General features: G+C 46.5%; 1 protein-coding gene across 1 annotated transcript in view; it reads left to right on the top strand.

Moving 5' to 3' along the window:
* LOC143782403 (enoyl-CoA delta isomerase 2-like) overlaps positions 1–14,881 on the top strand; it is a 31,587-nt gene extending 16,706 nt beyond the window's left edge. The window contains exons 8-9 of the mRNA XM_077269804.1: positions 9,392–9,535; positions 14,368–14,881. Coding sequence (XP_077125919.1) covers positions 9,392–9,535; positions 14,368–14,523 — 300 coding nt within the window. The 3' untranslated portion in view covers positions 14,524–14,881. The remainder of the gene's footprint in view (positions 1–9,391; positions 9,536–14,367) is intronic.
* The last annotated feature ends 4,815 nt before the right edge of the window (positions 14,882–19,696 follow it).

The raw sequence follows: 19,696 nt of genomic DNA, 5'->3' as shown, positions 1-19,696 counted from the left end.
CTCCACTGCCTGTATCAGATTGAAAACTCCAGGACGACACCCTATCATCCGCAGGGGAATGGAGACTGTGAGCGTTTCACCCGGAAGCTGATTCAGATGTTGAGAACGTTGGAAGAAGACTGGAAAGTCCGTTGGCCTAAATATCTACCTGAGTTAGCCTGGGTGTACAAAAATCGAGTGCACAGCACAACTGGATACACGCCATACACCCTGCTGTTCAGCTGAAAAGGACAAGAGATCACTGAGCTGGAGTTGGACACAGAGGAGGACTACCCACGGACGGGGGTGTCCACCTGGATCCATGAACATCGATATCGCTTGCAGACTCAATCGATTGGTGCAGACCAAGTTTCAAGAACTGGAGCACCATGAGACAACGGCTCTGCAAGGTACAGCTCTCAAGGCTGAAGTATTGGTCCAAAACAAACAACCTCGAGACAAGCTAGAGCATCGATGGGAAAAAACTCCGTATCGGGTAAAACACCGGATTGGATCTGCTGGTCTCATCTATAAAGTTCAACCCAAAGGGGAAGGAGCCCCTACCCAAGTAGTCCACCGAAGCATGCTCCGTCCTTGCCTGTCGCAAGATCTCGAATTCAGGGGAAGTGTGAGAACCTGAAACTCCCGAGATGGCTGCTCCATTGAACTCGGACGTGTCCCCATCCCTGGTCTCCCATCCTTACTCGACCACCCAACCTGACTTTCGTTGCACCAAGCGAACAACAGCTGGAATTCCTCCGAATCGTTATGAACAAGACCAGTTTATTTGGCAGCAGATCATCCAAGAGATGGAGGAGTGTCCACGTCTACTGCAAGAACTCTTGCCTGTGGAATGGCGAGCTAAAGGAGAGGGGGAGTGTAAGGGGAAGACAGGGTCCAGAACTGTTGAGGCTGTCTCCCCTTTTGCCGGGGGGGAAGAAATCAGGGACCGGACCAACCTCTTGACCCGGGTAGGAGGGGCACGATAAAAGCAAAAGCGTGTGCAGTGAGGGGCAGTTTGGCGCAAACCAGCAGCATGCAGCAGGGTGAGCTGTGTGCTCCGTCCCCTGAGCACTGACATTGCAACCCGTCGGGCTTGGACCGTAAGAGAGAGAGGCTCCGTGCGCTCTTTGACTGTGAGTACCGCGCACGTGCAGAAGGAAGAAAGCCGGGTGCCGACAGACACACGCGGCCTGCCCCGCCAGTTGCTAGCCCGCGATTGTTCCTGGAAGTACTGTGGCCCTTCTTACTTTGGCCACACAAGTTTATTGACTGGGGCTCAGCGGAAGGTATCAGAGACCGACCGCTGCCGCCAGAAGACGGGTCTTCGTTCTTAGGACCCCTTCTGTGGACATCTTTCCTGCCGCTGCAAACCCTACGGGATCATCTACGTGGAGGTGCATAAAGGATACTATAAGTCTAACAACGGGACCATTATTGTTCTGCACTTGTTATTCCTATTATCTACCCTTTAATCATTTATCTCACTGCGAGGAGTTAATATCCTGTTTGATTAAACTGTTAAATCTGTAACCCTTACTCTGCCTTCTGTCTGTCACTGCATCCCGCAACCTGCTTACAGCTGAACCCTTGGCATGACCTATGATTTGCTGAACATTTATGCCCTCTTATTTTCATAATGAAGCCAGTACCTTATGGTGATTGATATGTCTGTGAAGCTGAAGGCGAATCATATTATTTGTGTGTGTGCACTGACACTTGTTGATTGTGAGAGCGCACACAATATGGCTGTGGGCTCGCCTGGCTCCTCCCGGTCTTCGGCCGCTGCTCGATGCACCCCTGAACTGTAGCGAGAGGCATTAGTGAGGAGATCACTTGCAATGACGCTGATCACGGCACCACACTTACCCGATGTTAATGTGCAGATGCACAATAGGATATGAGTGTTCGCTCTTGAGTTCAGAGGCATGTCAATCACCATAAGATCCCAGCTTTACTATCCAAATAGGGGGACATTGACTTTGAACCAAGGCACAGGCCACACCAAGGTTGCATTGAAGCGTCCTTGTTTGCATATCAAGTTATTTTATTGATGGGGGAGAATTTACGCTATGTATCCCTAGTATAATTGCAATAGGGGCTTGGTTCCCTATACATAAGTAATTTAAATACCATTTTGGGGGCAACACACTCCCTTTAAGACCATGTCTGTGTCATAGAACCTCTACAATTTTTTTTCCTCCTGCAGCCTTTCTCCCTCCGCTTTGATCCTTCTCTGGATACTACAGCCCCAGCACAGGGGGCTGTTGTGAATTTGGTTTTTGGGCTCCCCCGGTGGTCACTGGTGGTACTGGACTTGTGTGCTTCACTTTCTCTGTTCACCTGTTTCCATCAGGATATGGGTGTATCCTATTTAGCCTTGCTGCTCAGTTATTCTAGTGCCGGCCATCAATGTAACCAGAGCCTTTCTGTTGCATGTTCCTGCTTCTAGACTACTATCAGCTAAGTTGGACTCTTAGTCCTAAGTTTGTTTTGCATTTTTGTTCCAGTTTACAGTTATGTTATTTTTCTGTAGCTGGAAGCTCTTGTGGGCCGAAATTGCCACTCCGGTGTCATGAGTTGACACATGAGTCTTAAAGTAATTTCGGGATGGTATTTTAATAGGGTTTTCAGCTGACCGTGAAGTTCCCTATTGTATCTTCTTGCTATCTAGTAAGCGGACCTCGCTTTGCTGAACCTACCTTCATACTGCGTATGTCTTTTCCTCTGAACTCACCGTCAATATATGTGGGGGGCTTCTGTCTCCTTTTTGGGGGAATTTCCCTAGAGGTAAGCCAGGTCTGTCTTTTCCTCTATTAGGGTTAGTTAGTCCTCCGGCTGGCGCTAGGCGTCTAGGGATAAAACGTAGGTACGCCACCCGGCCACTGTTAGTTGTGTGGTAGGTTTAGCTCACGGTCAGTTCGAGATTCCATCACCCAAGAGCTGTTCTGTTATTTATGTTCTCTGACGTTCCCTTGCCATTGGGAACCATGACAGTATGGCCGGCCAAGGGTTAAAACCGTTGGCAGAAGAAAGGAGAGAAAAAGAAGTCTGCAGAATTTTTTTTTTTTTTTCTTCTGAGCTTGCTTTTTAGTTGACTCAGTTGCATTTCTGCTCTAATTGCAGCCTTTGTCTCTCTCTCTCTCTCTCCTTCTAATCCTTGAATGGCTCTGATCTCACCTGATTAAAATGGATCCTCAGAGTTTGGCTACAGGTTTGAATAATCTTGCTACGAAGGTTCAAAATTTACAGGATTTTGTTATTCATGCTCCTATATCTGAACCTAGAATTCCTATACCAGAATTTTTCTCCGGGGATAGATCTCGTTTCCTGAATTTCAAAAATAATTGTAAATTATTTCTTTCCCTGAGATCTCGCTCCGCTGGAGATCCCGCACAGCAGGTTAAGATAGTAATTTCCTTGCTGCGGGGTGACCCTCAAAACTGGGCATTTGCATTGGCACCCGGGGATCCTGCGTTGCTCAATGTGGATGCGTTTTTTCTGGCTTTGGGGTTGCTTTATGAGGAACCTAACTTAGAGATTCAGGCTGAAAAAGCCTTGATGGCCCTATCTCAAGGGCAAGATGAAGCTGAAATATACTGCCAAAAATTTCGTAAATGGTCTGTGCTTACTCAGTGGAATGAGTGCGCCCTGGCGGCGAATTTCAGAGAGGGTCTCTCTGATGCCATTAAAGATGTTATGGTGGGGTTCCCTGCACCTACAGGTCTGAATGAGTCCATGACAATGGCTATTCAGATTGATCGGCGTTTGCGGGAGCGCAAACCTGTGCACCATTTGGCGGTGTCTTCTGAGAAGGCTCCAGAAAATATGCAATGTGATAGAATTCTGTCCAGAAGCGAACGGCAGAATTTTAGGCGAAAAAATGGGTTGTGCTTCTATTGTGGTGATTCAACTCATGTTATATCAGCATGCTCTAAACGTACAAAAAAGGTTGATAAGTCTATTTCAATTGGCACTTTACAGTCTAAGTTTATTCTGTCTGTGACCTTGATTTGTTCATTATCGTCAATTACCGCGGATGCCTATGTCGACTCTGGCGCCGCTTTGAGTCTAATGGATTGGTCCTTTGCCAGGCGCTGTGGGTTTGATCTAGAGCCTCTGGAAGTTCCTATACCTCTGAAGGGTATTGACTCTACACCATTGGCTAGTAATAAACCACAATACTGGACACAAGTGACTATGCGTATGAATCCAGACCATCAGGAGATGATTCGCTTCCTTGTGTTGTACAATCTACATGACGTTTTGGTGCTCGGATTACCATGGTTACAATCTCATAACCCAGTCCTTGACTGGAAAGCAATGTCTGTGTTAAGCTGGGGATGTCAGGGGGCTCATGGGGACGTACCTTTGGTTTCCATTTTGTTATCTATTCCCTCTGAGATTCTGGAATTTTTATCTGATTATCGTGATGTTTTTGAGGAGCCTAAGCTTGGTTCACTACCTCCTCACAGAGATTGCGATTGTACCATAGATCTGATTCCGGGCAGTAAATTTCCAAAGGGTCGTTTATTTAATCTATCTGTACCTGAACATGCTGCTATGCGAGAATATATTAAGGAGTCCCTGGAAAAGGGACATATTCGTCCTTCTTCATCTCCCTTAGGAGCCGGTTTTTTCTTTGTATCTAAAAAAGATGGCTCTTTGAGGCCGTGTATTGATTATCGACTCTTGAATAAAATTACAGTCAAATATCAGTATCCTCTGCCACTGCTGACTGATTTGTTTGCTCGAATAAAAGGGGCTAAGTGGTTCTCTAAGATTGATCTCCGTGGGGCGTATAATTTGGTGCGAATTAAGCAGGGGGATGAGTGGAAAACCGCATTTAATATGCCCGAGGGCCATTTTGAGTATTTAGTAATGCCTTTTGGTCTTTCAAATGCCCCTTCAGTCTTTCAGTCCTTTATGCATGACATTTTCCGTGAATATTTGGATAAATTTATGATCGTGTATCTGGATGATATTTTGATTTTTTCGGATGACTGGGATTCTCATGTCCAACAGGTCAGGAGGGTTTTTCAGGTTTTGCGGGCTAATTCCTTGTGTGTGAAGGGTTCTAAGTGTATTTTTGGGGTTCAAAAGATTTCTTTTTTGGGGTACATTTTTTCCCCCTCTTCCATTGAGATGGATCCTGTCAAGGTTCGGGCTATTTGTGATTGGACGCAACCTTCTTCTCTTAAGAGCCTTCAAAAATTTTTGGGATTTGCTAATTTTTATCGTCGATTTATAACTGGTTTTTCTGATGTTGCTAAACCTTTGACTGATTTGACCAAAAAGGGTGCTGATGTTGCTGATTGGTCCCCTGCTGCTGTGGAGGCCTTTCGGGAGCTTAAGCGCCGCTTTTCTTCCGCCCCTGTGTTGCGTCAGCCTGATGTTACTCTTCCTTTTCAGGTTGAGGTCGATGCTTCCGAGATCGGAGCTGGGGCGGTCTTGTCGCAGAAAAGTTCCGACTGCTCCGTGATGAGACCTTGTGCGTTCTTTTCTCGAAAATTTTCGCCCGCCGAGCGAAATTATGATATTGGTAATCGGGAGCTTTTGGCTATGAAGTGGGCTTTTGAGGAGTGGCGTCATTGGCTTGAGGGGGCTAGACATCAGGTGGTGGTATTGACCGATCACAAGAATTTGATTTATCTTGAGTCTGCCAGGCGCCTGAATCCTAGACAGGCGCGCTGGTCGTTGTTTTTCTCTCGGTTTAATTTTGTGGTCTCATACTTACCAGGTTCTAAAAATGTGAAGGCGGATGCCCTTTCTAGGAGTTTTGAGCCTGATTCCCCTGGTGATTCTGAACCTACAGGTATCCTTAAGGATGGGGTGATATTATCTGCTGTTTCCCCAGACCTGCGACGGGCTTTGCAGGAGTTTCAGGCGGATAGACCTGATCGTTGCCCGCCTGGTAGACTGTTTGTTCCTGATGATTGGACCAGTAGAGTCATCTCGGAGGTTCATTCTTCTGTGTTGGCAGGTCATCCCGGGATCTTTGGTACCAGGGATTTGGTGGCTAGGTCCTTCTGGTGGCCTTCCCTGTCTCGAGATGTACGAGTTTTTGTGCAGTCTTGTGATGTTTGTGCTCGGGCCAAACCTTGTTGTTCTCGGGCCAGCGGATTGTTGTTATCTTTGCCTATTCCGAAGAGGCCTTGGACTCACATCTCTATGGATTTTATTTCTGATCTTCCTGTTTCTCGGAAAATGTCTGTCATCTGGGTGGTGTGTGACCGTTTTTCAAAGATGGTTCATTTGGTGCCCTTGCCTAAGTTGCCTTCCTCATCCGAGTTGGTTCCTCTGTTTTTTCAAAATGTGGTTCGCTTGCATGGTATTCCGGAGAATATCGTTTCTGACAGGGGGACCCAGTTCGTGTCTAGATTTTGGCGGGCGTTCTGTGCTAGGATGGGCATTGATTTGTCTTTTTCGTCTGCGTTCCACCCTCAGACTAATGGCCAGACTGAGCGAGCTAATCAGACCTTGGAGACTTATTTGAGGTGTTTTGTGTCTGCGGATCAGGATGACTGGGTTGCCTTTTTGCCGTTGGCGGAGTTTGCCCTCAATAATCGGGCTAGTTCTGCCACTTTGGTTTCTCCTTTCTTTTGCAATTCGGGGTTTCATCCTCGTTTTTCTTCCGGTCAGGTGGAGTCTTCGGATTGTCCTGGAGTGGATACTGTGGTGGATAGGTTGCATCGGATTTGGGGACAGGTGGTGGACAATTTGGAGTTGTCCCAGGAGAAGACTCGGCATTTTGCTAACCGCCGTCGTCGTGTTGGTCCTCGTCTTCGTGTTGGGGACTTGGTGTGGTTGTCTTCTCGTTTTGTCCCTATGAGGGTTTCTTCTCCTAAGTTTAAGCCTCGGTTCATCGGCCCGTATAAGATTTTGGAGATTCTTAACCCCGTGTCCTTTCGATTGGACCTCCCGGCATCTTTTTCTATCCATAATGTCTTCCATCGGTCATTATTGCGCAGGTATGAGGTACCGGTTGTGCCTTCCGTTGAGCCTCCCGCTCCGGTGTTGGTTGAGGGTGAATTGGAGTACGTTGTGGAGAAGATCTTGGACTCCCGTGTTTCCAGACGGAAACTTCAGTATCTGGTCAAGTGGAAGGGCTACGGTCAAGAGGATAATTCTTGGGTGACAGCCTCTGATGTTCATGCCTCTGATTTGGTCCGTGCCTTTCATAGGGCTCATCCTGATCGCCCTGGTGGTTCTTGTGAGGGTTCGGTGCCCCCTCCTTGAGGGGGGGGTACTGTTGTGAATTTGGTTTTTGGGCTCCCCCGGTGGTCACTGGTGGTACTGGACTTGTGTGCTTCACTTTCTCTGTTCACCTGTTTCCATCAGGATATGGGTGTATCCTATTTAGCCTTGCTGCTCAGTTATTCTAGTGCCGGCCATCAATGTAACCAGAGCCTTTCTGTTGCATGTTCCTGCTTCTAGACTACTATCAGCTAAGTTGGACTCTTAGTCCTAAGTTTGTTTTGCATTTTTGTTCCAGTTTACAGTTATGTTATTTTTCTGTAGCTGGAAGCTCTTGTGGGCCGAAATTGCCACTCCGGTGTCATGAGTTGACACATGAGTCTTAAAGTAATTTCGGGATGGTATTTTAATAGGGTTTTCAGCTGACCGTGAAGTTCCCTATTGTATCTTCTTGCTATCTAGTAAGCGGACCTCGCTTTGCTGAACCTACCTTCATACTGCGTATGTCTTTTCCTCTGAACTCACCGTCAATATATGTGGGGGGGCTTCTGTCTCCTTTTTGGGGGAATTTCCCTAGAGGTAAGCCAGGTCTGTCTTTTCCTCTATTAGGGTTAGTTAGTCCTCCGGCTGGCGCTAGGCGTCTAGGGATAAAACGTAGGTACGCCACCCGGCCACTGTTAGTTGTGTGGTAGGTTTAGCTCACGGTCAGTTCGAGATTCCATCACCCAAGAGCTGTTCTGTTATTTATGTTCTCTGACGTTTCCTTGCCATTGGGAACCATGACAGGGGGCACAATGTACTGTGCCTGAGATGGCCACATCCAGGCTTCTATGCTGCATGTCCTCCTGTACAAACCCTAAAGCAGGGGTGGGTAATGTCCGGCCGATATTACCTGGTGCGACCCGCAGCCACTTTGCCTGTTTTTTGGCCACGGGCCCTTTAATTCTTCAGAGGTGTGCACGGACGGCCACTATGTGGCCCGGCCCGCCCCCATCGCTCATTCAACTTGTTGGTATTATAGATACAGTTAAAAGCAGTGATGGAGGAGAGAGCATCAGACGCTCCCTCTCCCATCACTCCTCCCTCTGCTTGTGACTCAGCGGGCGCGATTAAGTCACCTCACCGTGCGCCATGCTGCACCAGCAGTGAGGCTGATGAGACAGGAGCAGCAGAGCCTGGATCAGCGCGGGGAACAAGGAGGAGAGGTGAGTATTGTGGTGTTTGTTTGCATTATTGTGTGTGCATGTGAGTACAAGGGCTGCACTATACTGTGTATTGGGGGAGCTGCGCATGCACTATACTGTGTATTGGTGGGGAGCTGCACTATACTGTGTGTGTGGGAGGAGCTGCACTATACTGTCTATGGGGGGAGCTGCACCTGCACTATATTTTGTGTTGGAGGAGCTACACTATACTTTGTGTTGGGGGAAGCTGCACTGTACTGTGTGTGTGGGGGGGAGCTGCACTATACTGTGTAAGGGGGGGAGCTGTGCCTGCACTATACTGTTTGTTGGGGAGCTGCACTGTACTGTGTGTTGGACGAGCTTCACTGTACTGTGTATGTGGGGAGTTGCACTATACTGTGTATTGGGGAGCGGTGCCTGCACCATACTGTGTGTTGGGGTGAGCTGCACTATACTGTGTGTTGTGGGGAGCTGCACTATACTGTGTGTTTGGGGTCTGCACTATACTGTGTGTGTGGGGGAGCTGTACTATACTGTGTATTGGGGGAGCTGCACTCTACTGTGCTGGGGGGGTTGCACTATACTGTGTTGGGGGAGCTGCACTATACTGTGTGTTTGGGGTCTGCACTATACTGTGTGTGTGCGGGAGCTGTACTATACTGTGTATTGGGGGAGCTGCGCCTGCAATATACTGTATGTTGGGGGGGAGCTGCACTCTACTGTGTTTGGGGAGTTGCACTATACTGTGTGTGAGGGGGAGCTGCACTATGCTGTGTGTGGGGGGATCTGCACTATGCTGTGTGCGGGGTGAAGCTGCAAGTTATTTAAAAGTTTGAATAAATATAGTTGGCTAATGTTTAAGTTAATAATTTTATACGGCCCCTGAACGCTTTTATAAAATTCCAAATTGCCCTTGGCAGAAAAAAGGTTCTCCACCCCTGCCCTAAAGGGAGAAATCTACCTGTAAACTACAATGCTTGTATATAACCATTTATAGTCAGAGGCACTGACTCTTTGTGTTCATTATCCAGGCAACCGAGGTGCTACTTTTTAACAAGACATTGACTGCTCGGGAAGCTTGTAATGTAGGATTGGTCACTGAAGTCTTTCCTGATGCAACGTTCCAGCAAGAAGTTTGGTCCAGGCTCAGAAATTATGCTACTCTGCCAAAAACTGTAAGTGGCTATCTGTCCCAGTGTAGGAAGACTTTATCATTACAACTGAGTAAATATTCTTTATTTTCGAGATAACAGCCTGATTTGGAGTAAGACCTTTATTGGGCCGGGATCACACATACGTGAGATACGGCCGAGTCTCCCAGGTGAAAACCCAGCTCTGGCGCCGGCACTCCGGAGCGGAGCATTTGGCCGCACAGCAATACATGGAGCTGCATGCTCCGCTCTGGAGTGCCGGCACCAGAGCTGGGTTTTTACCTGCGAGACTCGGCTGTATCTCACGTATGGCCGGCGTCACACTGGCGTATTGCATCCGATGCGAGAGCATCGGATGCGATATGCTAATGACACTCGGCTCCTGCTCGCAGCAGAGTAGGAGCCGAGCGTTATGCGTCTGTGCTCCGATTCTCTCGCACAGGGAGGATCGGAGCACAGCTGCGGAGGAGGCGGAGAAATGATTTTCGCCATCTCCTCCATTGCTGGGGTCCGCTTATAACGCACGTCACTCGGATGATATCCAAGTGATGTGCGCTGTCTCACTCGCACCCATAGGCTTACATGGGTGCGAGTGAGCCCAGAGTTTTCCTCGGTCCGAGACAATCGCAGCACGCTGCTATTGTCTCGGACCGAAGAAAACGGCCGACAAAAAGTCGGCTGCTGGGAGCTGCCCCATAGCTTAACATTGGTCCGAGTGCAATGCGATTTTTTATCGCATTGCACTCGGCTGTTTAAAACGCCAGTGTGACGCCGGCCTATGTGTGATCCCGGTCTTAAGAGTTACAATACCACATTTCAAATCCGTAGCAGATCTATCATGTAGGCGAGCACAGGTCTGTGGGGCCCATTGCTGGAGATCATTCAGGGCTCAATAGTCAAGTAGGCAGTCTTTTTCCATAACTGACATTTTCCACCAAGTGTGCATACAGAAGTAGTGGTCAGTGATAGATTAAATCATTCAACTTGACTGCTAAACTCCAGAATGAGCAAGGATTTAAATTTCTTAAAGAAATCTGTCTGAATTCAGTGCTTGGAACAGCCACGAATCTCCTGAAATAAGTTCCACAGGCACATATGAGGCTTAAAGGGACAGTATGTTTTTGCACAAGAAAATGTTTTGATGGCAAAGTATTAACTTTTTTTTTCTCTATAATATATGATATATAAAGTTAGGATATTTTTCCACTTTTAAACACTAGGGGGAGCAGCTGCTGAAATTTACCATGGAAACATAGTGTAGTGCTAGCTCACATTACGACTACAGTAAATGTGGGCGGGATCTGCTCTGACTTGTGTGATGTCACTACTCCCCTCCCCTTCCGGGTGTTTGCGGTCACCAACACAATGTCTCCACACTGATCCTAAACTTCATCTTCTCACCCTTTTGCAAAGTGATACTGACATGTGGAAAGTGTCACCCAGGATGGCCGGCAGTGGCAATTCTGTTTAGTTGGTGCTGCTCGCTGTATTATAAACTGCGGTTAGATACGTGAAGTGTATCACGCCTGTGTTTAGATTCATGGACTGCATCACACGCTGGGGTTAGATATGTCACATATCATGAGATTAGATACTTGTGGCTCTGCTCCGACCATGTCTATGTGAGCAGTGGCGTCATACAATCTGCATATCCAGTCCCAACGTCTATAATGCTCTGGGCTTGGCTACGTGTCTCAGCAGGCTGTACCACATATGATGGGCATTAGGTACGCAGCTGTTTGTGTCACAGATGATGAAATTAGATTCGCAGCTCTGGGTTATATCACAGATAGCGCCGGTGTCCTGCGGTACACTGAGGATGACTATGGGGCTATGGGGGGCAGCCATCCAACACCCTCATTATGTGTGGAGCATCCAGTTATAGGAAGTGTTGGTTCTGCTGAACAGTTTGTTCTCCTATGAATGTAAATACAGAGCTCATTACTTATAGGTCAGACACCAGGAAGCCCTGGATGAGCTCTGGCATCTCCTCTGGAGTTTTTAGAGACTGATCCTTGCTCCGATTTGTGAATACAATGCCAGACTGCGGTGAAGACAGGCAATGATATAGGATTGGGGGGGGGGGGGGCACTTAGATGTATAGGAGATGTATGTGCCACCCGAATATAAGGTTTTAAAGTCACTGCTCACATAACGATTTACTCTTCATATGCCACGCTAGTCTCATCCCCTCCCTGGTCTTTTGTGCTGATGTGCTCAATTTAGAGGGTGATATAGTTGAGTGTCCCCTTTTATCTTGTGGCTTTCTGCCCCACCTTCAGAGGCTTACTCTTACAGAGCGGAGCTGTGTCAGTGAGCAGAGCACAGCCGCGCTCTGAACACTGCGGAACACTAAGTACAGACCAAAAGTTTGGACACACCTTCTCATTTAAAGATTTTTTTTGTATTTTCATGACTATGAAAATTGTAAATTCACACTGAAGGCATCAAAACTATGAATTAACACATGTGGAATTATATACTTAACAAAAAAGTGTGAAACAACTGAAAATATGTCTTATATTCTAGGTTCTTCAAAGTAGCCACCTTTTCATTTGATGACTGCTTTGCACACTCTTGGCATTCTCTTGATGAGCTTCAAGAGGTAGTCACCGGGATGGTTTTCACTTCACAGGTGTGCCCTGTCAGGTTTAATAAGTGGGATTTCTTGCCTTATAAATGGGGTTGGGACCATCAGTTGTGTTGTGCAGAAGTCTGGTGGATACACAGCTGATAGTCCTAACTGACTGTTAGAATTTGTATTATGGCAAGAAAAAAACAGCTAAGTATAGAAAAACGAGTGGCCATCATTACTTTAAGAAATGAAAGTCAGTCAGTCCTAAAAATTGGAAAAACTTTGAAAGTGTCCCCAAGTGCAGTGGCAAAAACCATCATGCACTACAAAGAAACTGGCTCACATGAGGACCGCCCAGGAAAGGAAGACCAAGAGTCACCTCTGCTTCTGAGGATAAGTTTATCCGAGTCACCAGCCTCAGAAATCGCAGGTTAACAGCAGTTCAGATTAGAGACCAGGTCAATGCCACACAGTTCTGCAGCAGACACATCTCTACAACAACTGTTCAGAGGGGACTTTGTGTAGCAGGCCTTCATAGTAAAATAGCAGCTAGGAAACCACTGCTAAAAACGGGCAACAAGCAGAAGAGACTTGTTTGGGCTAAAGAACACAAGGAATGGACATTAGACCAGTGGAAATCTGTGCTTTGGTCTGATGAGTCCAAATTTGAGACCTTTGGTTCCAACCACCGTGTCTTTGTGTGACGCAGAAAAGGTGAACGGATGGACTCTACATGCCTGGTTCCCACCGCGAAGCATGGAGGAGGAGGTGTGATGGTGTGCGGGTGCTTTGCTTGTGATACTGTTGGGGATTTATTCAAAATTGAAGGCAAAGAGTGTGCAAAGCAGTCATCAAAGCAAAAGGTGGCTACTTTGAAGAACCTAGAATATAAGACATATTTTCAGTTGTTTCACACATTTTTGTTAAGTATATAATTCCACATGTGTTAATTCATAGGTTTGATGCCTTCAGTGTAAATTTACAATTTTCATAGTTATGAAAATATAGAAAAATCATTAAATGAGATGTGTCCAAACTTTTGGTCTGTACTGTGTATATATATATATATATATATATATATATAATTATATTATGAGACCACCACATCAAATCCCTGCCATGGGCAGCCCAATCTCCAGACCTGACCCCCATTGAAAACCTCTGGAATGTAATCAAGAGGAAGATGGATAGTCACAATCCATCAAACAAAGAAGGACTGCTTACATTTTTGCGCCAGAAGCAGTGTGAAAGACTGGTGGAAAGTATGCCGAGACGCATGAAAGCTGTGATTAACAATCATGGTTATTCCACAAAATATTCATTTCTGAACTCTTCCTGAGTTAAAACATTAGTACTGTTGTTTCCTAAATGTCTATGAACTTGTTTTCTTTGTATTTGAGGTCTGAAAGCACTGATTTTTTTTTACATTTTGAACATTTTTCTTTGTAAAAAAAAAATAAAAATACAAAATTTATTGCTTGGAAATTCGGAGCCATGTTGTCAGAAGTTTATAGAATAAAAGAACAATTTACATTTTACTCTAAAATATACATATAAAGCGAAAAATCAGAGAAACTGAACATTTTACAAGGTCTCTGAATTTTTGCCAGAGCTATATATATATATATATATATATATATATATATATATATATATATATATATATATATATATATATATATATATATATATATATATATATATATATATATATATATATAGCTATAATATATATATATATATATATATATCACCATTTCATATTAAATATTTTTAATTATTGATTATGTAATCATGGCACCTTCCTTTCAGTTCAGATCAGGAGACCTGTAGTTAGCCTGTGCATTGTGGTCCGTAATCTGTGAAGCACAGATGTCTAAATTCGTAAATTCGGCCTTGGTACTCATTCAGGAATCACTAATTTAATTTACATTTTCTCAGATGAGAAAAATAAACCATTTTCATCCGTGTGAAAATTAATTCCAAAACACAATCAATTTTTTTTTTTCCCCCCTTTGGTCCATGTGTCCATCATTGTAATTTTTATATCCAAAAAGAAAAATGACTTTTGTAGCTTCCTTTACTTACCCATCAAACAATAAAAAAACTGGTTAGCACATGGATGATTGGTCAGCAAAAAAAAAGTACAAATGCATTCGTTTTTAGAAAACATTCGGTATTAGACTTATTCTGAAATCTATTTTTCACGTACGTTTTCAATCTGCTCAATATATGTAAATTAACAGATGTAGTAACTGAAAGATATTGTATATTTCCTTAGTGCTTGGCCCTTTCTAAAGAACTGATCCGTAATGAGGAAAAAGAGAAGCTTCATGCCGTTTGTGAAAAAGAGTTTGAACTTCTTGCTAAAAGAGTAAATTCAGAAGACTCCATCAAAGCTCTACAAGAGTTTTTCCAAAGGAAAGCAAAGCTGTGATGAGTTTTTTAAAAATAAATATGACATAATTGTAGTCCTATTAAAATTCATTATATAAAGTACATGTTAGAATTTCTGCTCTATATAATTGTGTACGGTTTCCTTCACTTCAATCAATGAATGAGTTGATGCTATAATCACACTTAACATTCTCAAACCTAAATGAAGTTTGGTGTAATAAGTAAATTGTATGTTATGCCTTTATGATTTGAGCTACTGAACATACTTATGTCATAATGTTCTAGAAAACCACAATATACTGATAAGTGCCTCCTGAAGTAGCCTGTAACAATTAAAGATGTCTTGCTTCATGATTCTGCTTGGAGGCGAATGCATGTGAAATAAATGTTCACTAATGTATCTTTTTTTTATTGTCTCAAGAAGAAACCGATAGATGAGACTTGGACAATGTTGGTTTCCAAATGTGATGGGTTCTATGAAGATGTTGGTCTAGGTATGCCGGCCAACCAGCAAAAAAACAAAACAAACGTGTGCCTAGTCCCATAGTGTATAAAGTACCGTGCTCAGTAATTCAGTGAGCTCTCCAGAATGAACAACTCTATATAGAAATGTTTGTAAAGGAAAACTGCATGGCTAGGAGCTTTATATTCTACACCTATAGCAATGGGACTGAACGAAAACCCTTACCTCTTAATTTAGTGATTATGTCCCAATACTGTTGTCCAGTGTGTTGGTAACTCTACTGCAGTTCCAAACCTTCACTGCCATTAACATCTGCACAAAACTGTGTCCCGGTAACATGTCGTGGGTTTTCACGGCTATATTCCCATGATGAGTGTCACGATCCCTTAGCCGCTGCCACCAATTGGTCACGAAATCCACAGGGATTCCTGACCACTGTCACCAATATGTCACAGATTGGGGTGACTTTAGACCAACAGACAGCTATCACATGTGCAGGGGGCTTATCTTAGTTATCCCTCCACTGCCACAATGTGCTAAAAAAAACACACACAAGGCTATTGACCTCTTAGTTTAGAGCAGGGGCTTATTTTAGGTATCCAAATGCTCTTCAATATACCATGAACTGCAGGGATTTGTGTATATCCCGCTTACAGTTCCACTTAAACCTTGCAGCTCTCTGACGCCCCCTTTACTGTCAGGTCAGATTAGGTACTGCACCTAGGGCAATTAGTTGCCAGAAATGCTGCCTGCTATGTACTGGCTATTGGGCACGCTGCAGCGACGCAATAACTACTCCCACTCAGGCAGGAACAATAATTATCAAGCTGCAGTCGCTACAACACCCAAAGGCCTGCACAAGTGTATGCTGCCACCAGCTTCGATTAAACGGGTCCGAAGTTAACCCAAAACAGTAGCGTAAATTCCCTTCAAGAGACTTAGGGTACGTTTTTAGAGCATGGAGAAAGAACTGGCATGAAATAATATACCCCACAAAATGTAGGCAGTGCTTTATCAAAATATTTTACAAAGATGTTACAAATGAGACAATTGCAAATATATACAAGGTAATTATAACATAAAGAGGATTAAAGGAGAAAAGATAACACTCACGTATTCTTAGTTCATATTAGTTGAGGCAAACACCATGCTGGTGGGCGGAGCTCCCAAAAATCCCAATGCATGAGGTACAGCTCTTCACATCAGACTCACATGTTCTTCCAGCAACAGACTGACTGCTGGAGTCCGGCCAAAACAGTTATAGCTCAGCTTGGTGACATCACCAAAAAGGGCTGGCTATGCCAGACCCTCCTACCTTTTCCATCTGACTAAGTGTAAGCTAAATTTTTCTAAGACTTGTAATTCCGCTACCAAACATGTCATAGTCCTACCACATCCAGAATTCATCTTGGATTAATGTGGGCATTCTAATGAGATCAAATATGTCCTATCTGTCATGCATATTGACAGATAAATCCCTACTTCTTTACCGGATGGAGTTAGAAGTCCGTGTTTAGAGTGATGGATAGCTCCACCGAGGGGAAGTAAGAATATAGATTTTCGTGTTCCTATCTTAACTAGTTTGCCTAATATCTTACAATAACAGAACAAAGGACCGCATGGTTTGAAAGGGATTTGTGCCTATGCAAGCATAATGAACCTTCCTGGGAGTGGGGGCAGGACAGAGCATTGAGAAGAATAGCTTCACACACAAGCTTCAGGTTACCCAGTGCCTGCCATGTGTTTTTGGGACCATGGTCAGAAGTGCAAAAATCCGTCAGCTATGGTTTTTACATTATCGTGACATACATTCATTTCCCTCACACCTCCCCCTTCTGGTGTGCGCTACGGAGGCAGGACCACTCGGTGCTCCTCCATGGGCACCTCAACCGGTTCACCCCGGTGGGAAAGTCCATCTGCATTCCCATGCTCCCTGCCCATTTTGTGTTCAATGGTGAAGTCTAACTGCTGAAGGGCAAGGCTCCAGCATAGCAACCTGCCGTTGGTTCCACACATGGCGTTTAGCCAGAGGGTTGTGGTCAGTCACCACAGTGAAGGTGCGACCGTACAAGTAGGGCTGCAAGCGCTGCAGGGCCCAGACTATGGCCAGGCACTCCTTCTCGATGGTGGAGTAGGCCACTTCCCTCGGCAAAAGTTTCCGGCTCAGGTACAACACGGGGTGCTCTTGGTCCTCCGAGTCAACCTGGCTGAGCACAGCACCAAGGCCAAACTCGCTGGCGTCGGTCTGTACCAAGAATGGTCGACTGCTGTCGACTGCTTTCAACACAGGGGCGTTGCACAGTGCTGTTTTCAATGCCTGGAAGGCCCCCTCACAGCCATCTGTCCAGTTGATGATGTGGGGTAGATTCTTCCTGGTGAGGTCAAAGGTTTTGCCAGGCTACTATAGTGCTGTACGAAGCGCCTATAGTACCCTGCAGTGCCCAGGAAGGACATCACCTGTTTCTTGGTCCTGGGAGTGGGTCAGTTCACGATCGCGCCCACTTTGTCAGGCTCTGGCTTTAAGGTGTTTCCGCCTACCCGGTGCCCCAGGTAGTGAACCTCCCTCATGCCCATCTGGCACTTTCCCGGCTTGATAGTCCTGCTCGGTGAATTCGCCTGAGCACCTCCTCGAGATGCTGCAGGTGTTCCTCCCAGGAGGGACTGAAGATGGCAATGTCATCCAAGTACGCCACTGCGTACTTCTCCAGTCCCTGAAGCAGGAGGTTGACCATCCGCTGGAAAGTGGCAGGGGCATTCTTCATGCCGAAGGGCATGACCGTGGACTCGTACAGTCCAAAGGGTGTGATAAAGGCGGATTTCTCCAGCGCCTCGGGGCTCAGGGGAATCTGCCAATATCCTCGACTCAGATCCATTATGGTCAGGTATTTTGCGCCAGCTAACTTCTCAAGCAGCTCATCGATGCGCGGCATTGGGTGCGCATCAGAGGCTGTAATGGCGTTGAGCCCCCTGTAGTCCATGCAGAACCGGGTGGTCCGGTCCTTTTTTGGCACGAGAACTACAGGTGAGGCCCACGCGCTCTTTGACCGTCGAATCACCCCCAGCAGTAACATCTCATCGATCTCCTGGCGCATAATCTGCTGCACCTGGTCAGAGATTCGATAGGGTGTTCGCCGTAGTGGGGCGTGATTCCCGGTGTCCACCTCATGGACGGCTAACTCAGTCCTCCCAGGTCGGTTGGAGAACACGACCCGGAAGGGTTCCAGTGTGGTTTGCAACTGCAACCGCTGTGGTTCAGTGAGCGAGGCGCTTACCTCCACGTCCTCAATGGACCCACGGGCCTTGGCTTGGGCCAGCATGTCCAGGAGGGTGTCTTCCTCCCCGTCTTCGGGCAAGCTGCAGACCGGTAGGACGAAAGGTTCACGTTCGTGATGAGTCTTCATCATGTTGACTTGAAAGGCCTTTCGCCTACCCCGAGCGTGGTCAAGCGTGACCACGTAGGTGACCGGGTTGAGCTGTTGGTGGACGACGTACGGGCCCTCCCAGGCTGCCTGAAGCTTATCCGTTGGTACGGGGACCAACACCCACACCTTTTGACCCACGTGGTAGGTCCGCTCCCGGGCGTTCTGGTCGTATCAGTGCTTCTGATCAGCCTGAGCCTGCGTCATGTTGTCATGCACCAACTGCGTCAAGGTCTGCATCTTGTCAGGAAAGCGCATGACATACTCCACTATGGACACTTCAGAAGGGTTCGGCTCCTCTTCCCAGGATTCTTTTACCAACCCAAGGGGTCCCCGGACTCGCCTGCCATACAGGAGCTCGAAGGGGGAGAACCCCGTCGAGGCCTGCGGAACCTCTCGGTAAGCGAACAGCAGGTGTGGGAGATACCGCTCCCAGTCGTGCCCTTGAGTCTCAACCAGCATGCGTAGCATCTGTTTGAGGGTACCATTGAAGCGTTCACACAAGCCATTGGTCTGTGGGTGATACGCACTCGATACCAGGTGCTTCACCTGCATTCTCTTACAGAGAGCCTCCATTAGGCGAGACATAACTTGGGTCCCTTGATCAGTAAGCATATCCCTGGGAAATCCTACACGTGAAAAGATGGCCAACAGGGCATCCGCCACCTTACCTGCCCTAGTTGAAGACAGAGCTACTGCCTCTGGGTACCGGGTAGCGTAGTCTACCACAGTAAGAATATATCGCTTTCCAGAGCTGCTGGAGATGGCCAGCGGGCCCACAATGTCCACCGCGATCCTCTGGAAAGGCTCCTCTATCACTGGCAAAGGGATCAGGGGAGCCTTAAGAGCAGGCCCCGCCTTCCCCACTCTTTGACAGGTGACACAGGAGCGGCAGTAGTTTGACACATCTGTCCCCATTTTAGGCCAATAGAAGTGTTGAGACAGCCGGGCCTTAGTTTTGCTGATCCCCAAGTGTCCAGCTAGCGGGATCTCATGGGCAATCCGCAACAACTCACCCCGGAATTGCTGCGGGACGACCAGCTGTCTTTCCCTCAACCACTCCTTTTGTGATTCTCCGGGTACTGTCTCCCGGTACAACCTTCCTCCTTCCCAGAACACCTTCTCCTTATCAGCCTCGGAGAAGCGCGTCCCGGCGAGTTGTCTCAAACTCTCTAGGCTCGCATCTGTGTGCAGAGCGGCCTGAAACTCCTGGCTAGGGGAAGCCAGAAGCGACGTCAGGGTGCCTTCCCCACGGGAGCCCTCTTGGACCTGCTCTGGGTCCACCTCTGGTTCAGTCACAGTGATGACTGAGGAGGGTCCGGAAGGCAGTT

The sequence above is a fragment of the Ranitomeya variabilis genome, chromosome 6 (genome assembly GCF_051348905.1).
Source record: "Ranitomeya variabilis isolate aRanVar5 chromosome 6, aRanVar5.hap1, whole genome shotgun sequence".
In the NCBI taxonomy this organism is placed as follows: Eukaryota; Metazoa; Chordata; class Amphibia; order Anura; family Dendrobatidae; genus Ranitomeya; species Ranitomeya variabilis.
Note: the sequence above shows the minus strand (reverse complement) of the source record. Positions and strands in the feature narration are given on the sequence as shown.